Genomic DNA, 5,583 nt, shown 5'->3' with positions numbered 1-5,583 from the left:
TGATAGAGCTTGGAATAGCCAGGACAATTTTTTATATAACTCTGACTGGATTCGTCTGAAAGAAGAAAGTCATATACACCTAGGATGCCTTGAGGGTGAGTAAAACACAGGCTAATTTTCATTTTTGGGTGAACTAACCCTTTAAGTTTGGTTTTAAATGTAGGCTTAATAACATAAAACTTAATAAACACTTTTCTCTCACTTCCGGTATCTGTCATACACTGAAGCAGTTCCGGCGAATGACGCAGCATGTATGCGCAGCGTGCGCGCCTCTGAGATATGACCATATTAAGCTTAAAACACACCAACAAGAGCAACACTCTGGGACTGGCAACGTCTCAACACACTCATGCTCTTGGGAGAAGGAACATCTCACTGGCTCACTCGCTTGATCTTCTTAAATACTGGTTCCTCTTGACATTGACGAGCAGCAGCTGGTATGTCCAATCACCTAGATTAGGACAGGGAGGAGCACAGAAAATAGGACAATATATACAACAAAAACTACAACTCCCAGAAGGCCGTTGGGTCCACTTGCAGCATATCATGAAAGACACACACCATGATAATAAAACACAAATTCATACGTCTTGGGACGTAACAATATACTTACTGTCTAAATTTACCAGTAATGAATGCAGACTTTTGGCTCACACAAAAGTTTTTTACTGTATACCTGTATGTGAGGTCAAATTGTGGCTACCTGCTTTAGCTGAAAATGGTTTGTTTATTCAGCCTAATTCTGGTGACGTCAAATCATGAAGTTGACACTCACCCTGACATTTGGCATGGTTCTGTGTTCCAGGGTGGCTGCCAGAGCGCTGCTTTTTGAGAACCCATCAGCTGTAAAACCTCCTCCCTTGGGAAGGTAACAGTGGACATGGCCCATAAAGACATTACTGTTTCAGATATATTTGATGGCAATTGTCATAACAAAAATAAAACCAACGAATTCTCATTTAAAACAGTATATGAGCACATACATAAATGTTATCATTTCTGATTATCATCCACAGAGATGCCAAAGCCATATATTCATGTGAAGCTGAACACAGCAATGAGCTGAGCTTCCCACAGGGGGCTCACTTCTCCAACGGTGAGATCTATCTATCCATCTATCCGTCTATCTGTCTGTCTGTCTGCCATTCAGTCTATCCATCCATCTATCTGTCTGTCTGCCATTCAGTCCATCCATCCATCCATCTATCCATCTATCCATCTATCTATCTATCAGTCTGCCGTTCTGTCTATCTATCTATCTATCTATCTGCCATTCCATCCATCCATCCATACCTGTCTGTCGTTCCATCCATCTATCTATCCATCTGCGTGTTGCTGTTTTGGGAATGTGTTTTGAGGGATGTCAAAATATGTATGTCTTTTGTAACGGAGATGGTTACAAAACACAAAAAGAGAATGAACTATGACTGGACTGATGCACATTGCTGCATACCAGGGCATTAATATTGATAGAAAATAATGCATTCCTGTGTCTGCTCTGTGGAACAACCATCTGCTGTTTTCTTCGAACATGTCAGGACTGGGATTTTATAGCTGGACGTATTTTCCGCAAGGAACAAACTTGGCTGGGCACCAGGGCATTGAAACAGGTCACAGTAACCTGGTGCAGGCAGCGTCTTCCCCTCTCTAAAGCTCAGCAAACACTTAGCACAAAATAAATCTTCTCTTACTCATCAACCATCTCACTGTTGACTTATGAGAGCTCTGCTTATAAAACGATTTAAAGCCTCTTTATTTTCCAGTCTCATCTGCCTAATGCTTTACAGTCTAAACAGATGCTTTGATAGTTCGGAGTATGTTGAAATGCGTCATTACAGGGTGAGTCACTTGTGAGGTCCTTTGAAAACTTTATGGGGGTAATTTATCAGAGCAAACTGACCTAGCTTGATCCGTCATTAATTAAAATCATGCATATGCGGTTCACTGATGCCCCCTTTCCTGAGGTCACTATTGTTTTGTGAACATAATGGACACACAAATAACTTTAAAAGTAATGGCTACAGTGTTTCAAGTTTATTCAGAACTTCTACACATGCTGTGTTTGTCTGAGATGAAGGCTGGAAAAGGGGCCTTGCTTTGCAGTTGCTAAGGTGTTTTGAGTGTTTCTGTTCAGCTGTTTTATTCACTAAGCAAAAGTCATATGTCTGATCACTTAGAAAAATAATAGCACACCTCAATAAGCCACGATTTGAGGTAACATTTAAGTCTTTACTTAACATGTGGGACGACGTACAGGTATATGCTAGATTTGATGCTTAGGGTTTGCAGGCTCGACAATAAGGATGTTTTCTGCTGACCCAGTTGGCTGGTAGGTTTTTTTTTTTTGCTTGTCTTGCCTGCAATTTCACTGACCCCATCAAAACATTGCCATTTTATTTTTGACTATGTTGACTATGACTTTTAAATTAAGTTTTATTAATGCTTCTAAGATCAAGACATTATTGCTATTTAAGCTACTGTATGTCATTAAGTTACATTGGTAACATCAAATCAGCAAACAACATTCAATTTAATATTAATTAATTTAAATTAATTGAATTATTAATTTAAATAAATGTAAAAGTGTTAAGTTTTCTTTCTCTCCATATATATGAACAATATCACACGAGTAGCAGTGCGAGATGGCTGTATATCGGCATGACTGTGATTCGGCCGCACAAGAGTGTAAATAAAAAAAAGAGACAACATTGGGGTGTCTTCAAAAACCGTCTTTTGTGCAGAACTACTTCCTTCCACCACAGATACAAATCTCAGTTTGACAGCTTAACAGCTGAGCCCAAGCCTCCGTTACTAATTCGAAAACGTCACTTTAGAAGTAACGAAGGAACGTTGAGTTTCTTCATTGAAAGTTTATTGTATTAAAATGGTTAAAAGCTACCTGTATTATGTCGAGTATTATGAGAGCGATGGACTGAGCGAGTGTGATTACCTGCATTTGATACAGCATTCATTCTTCAGCTTAATCTCATATTCACAATAAAACATCAGTTTGAATGTCCGCTGACGAAAGCCATATCTTCGTTCATCTGTTAAGGGTGATTTTCAATGACAGCGCTGCTCAGTGCATTTGCTGGCTGTGTCTTACAAGCTGTTGTTGAAAGTAAAAATAACTTCCTTGTTTACTTCCTTGTCATGGATTAACGAAACTAAAATCACTATCATGAACACAAACACTGTCCTGCGGTCTCGTGCCTACTGCCAAATCACAGCCATGCTAATATATAGCCATATCGCACTGCTACTTGTGTAATATTGCTCATGTATAATGAGTAATAGATGGAAACAATCTTTTTTTCTGGAATTTGCTGGAACATTACTGATTGATTTGTAATGTCTAACAGTCTTATTAATGCTTCTCAAATTAAGGCATTATTGGTAACATCAAATCAGCAAACAACATTCCATTTAATATTGAATAATTTACTTTTGCGAAATATACAAAGCATGTGCAAGATCAACAATAGTAAGCTCTGTTGACCCAATGATGTTCTGTCATCTGTCCCAAAACGCTCTCAGAAATAGTCTCAGGCCACATATCCATTGTTGTGCCCCGGTATTTTTAAATCCCTAAGTATGAGTAATAATACAATAGATTTTTCCTATCAAGTCTAAACTTGTCACCACTAAACTTTCTCATTTTCCTCTGTGTAGTGTATCCTTCAGTGGAACCAGGCTGGCTCCAGGCAACATTTGAGGGCAAGAAAGGCCTCGTTCCTGAAAATTACGTGGTGTTCCTCTGACAGCGTCCAACCAGAAGGGGCCAAGCATTTCATGGTATCCATGGTAACATCAATTTTAGACCAAGGGCTTTAACTATATATCAATGGAATGTAAATGGAATTCATGTAAGTGAAATTAAGAGATCATGGATGGTACACAAACCTCAATGATGCAGTACAAGGGTGATTAATGTCAACTGGGTTTCAAAGCTTTTGCTGAGGCTGAAATGTTAAAATGAACATCATGTGCTGCTTGAGTCTAGATACACAAATTCACATACACTGAGATCAGGAGGTGCGATGGACTGCACTAAATGGTCATTTTAGGTCTACTGTACTATGTGGTGGAATACTGTAATTCTGTTAAGAAAGGTCAGAAAATAGGTCTAAAAGACAGACTTTCTTTTATTTTAGCTCCATGCTAACTGCCTTGAAATAATGGAGAAGAATGTTAAACCTCAGCCGTAACTATTTGAGCTGTGAATCACTGTCATGTTTAACTCAGTTCAGCAGAAACTCTGCTTTGTGTGTGGTTTATTTTATCGTGAATGTACTTGCTTTTACTGTCATTAGTGTTCAGAAGTCTGAGACCACATTGTTAGGATTTTTGAATATTTTAAACAGAGAAATTAAACGGAGAAACAAAATGAACACGAATTTCTGCAATATTTCTAGATGACTAATAATTAAGTTTAGGTTTTAGGTAAATTGTGATATTAACCCTCTGGTCAAATTTCCAGCTTAACACTGAAGCACAAGATTCTCTTTGGAACATTTTTAAATCATGCTGAAGAACAAGATCATTGGCTTTGCTTACGCAGCTTGAGTGCTGCTGACATTAAAGGGACGAAAAATTATATTTACACATTTTCAGTTATAATATTCATATTCATCACATTATGCTGTTAATAAAATGCTTTGAAAGTAAAAATGAATAAAAATGCCCAGCGGGCACCTTGATATCATTTTGATGTCAAATATTAGTCAAGACTTGCTCAAAATGCTGTAACATCATTTTAAATTCAGTTTGTTTGACGACAATTTATTCCAGTGATATTTGAAATTGGTTTAATGTACAGTATATGTAGGCCAATATGTTTGACGTTCAATTTACACCAAATCAACGTCATGTCAAATTTTTGACATCAGTTTGATTTGCAAATGTGACCTGTTTTTTTATGTCAATTTTGATGTCTTTTCAACATTAATTGCCCACTGGGTGTATGTTATTGACATAGAGAATTCTATGTTTGGTGGACAGTGAAATCTTCCAGTTTTGTGCTGAAATATAAGCACCCTTGGAAGACTGCTTTATTCAATCAAATTAGTGGAATGCAACTAAGTGTTCCAGTTATTTATAACTGAAATGTCTAATATTTTCTTATACACAATATTCCTAATTCTGAAAAGTTTGGAAACCACTGGTATAAAGCATGAGATAGCAGTGGATATTGTCTCAGTTTTGTATCCAGGTTACTGCAGAACGTCAAACAAAAATCAGTTTTAACAAATACTAATGAATCAAGTCTAGCTGTAACCGCTTCATTGTACACGAGGTTCAGGTCACATTATTCATTCTGAAGTTTAAAATCACACCAACTGTCAGTGTCAACAACACCAATGTGGTACGTTCCAGTCGTCTTATTGTCGCCATAATGAAATATTCCAAACTTGTGTTATGAAGATAACTGATGAAAATCTAGATGATAGAAGTTTATGTATGGATGATTATTTAGTAAATCATATAGTTTTCTTCTTAATTCATTTCTGTTCTGCCAATAAATTTGTTTATAGAATGAGACCCACTTCTTGTCTTCTATTTAAGAAAAGCTAAATCATCTGA

At 37.2% G+C, this 5,583-nt stretch overlaps 1 protein-coding gene across 1 annotated transcript in view; it reads left to right on the top strand.

The window, feature by feature from the left end:
• Positions 1 to 4,706, top strand: part of LOC107709814 (rho GTPase-activating protein 42-like) — a 135,822-nt gene extending 131,116 nt beyond the window's left edge. The window contains exons 22-24 of the mRNA XM_016514440.1: positions 806 to 868; positions 1,017 to 1,096; positions 3,673 to 4,706. Coding sequence (XP_016369926.1) covers positions 806 to 868; positions 1,017 to 1,096; positions 3,673 to 3,761 — 232 coding nt within the window. The 3' untranslated portion in view covers positions 3,762 to 4,706. The remainder of the gene's footprint in view (positions 1 to 805; positions 869 to 1,016; positions 1,097 to 3,672) is intronic.
• Positions 4,707 to 5,583: the final 877 nt, after the last annotated feature.

The sequence above is a fragment of the Sinocyclocheilus rhinocerous genome, unplaced genomic scaffold (genome assembly GCF_001515625.1).
Source record: "Sinocyclocheilus rhinocerous isolate Xijiao unplaced genomic scaffold, SAMN03320098_v1.1 scaffold4918, whole genome shotgun sequence".
In the NCBI taxonomy this organism is placed as follows: Eukaryota; Metazoa; Chordata; class Actinopteri; order Cypriniformes; family Cyprinidae; genus Sinocyclocheilus; species Sinocyclocheilus rhinocerous.
This window is presented reverse-complemented; position numbering and strand designations above follow the sequence as displayed.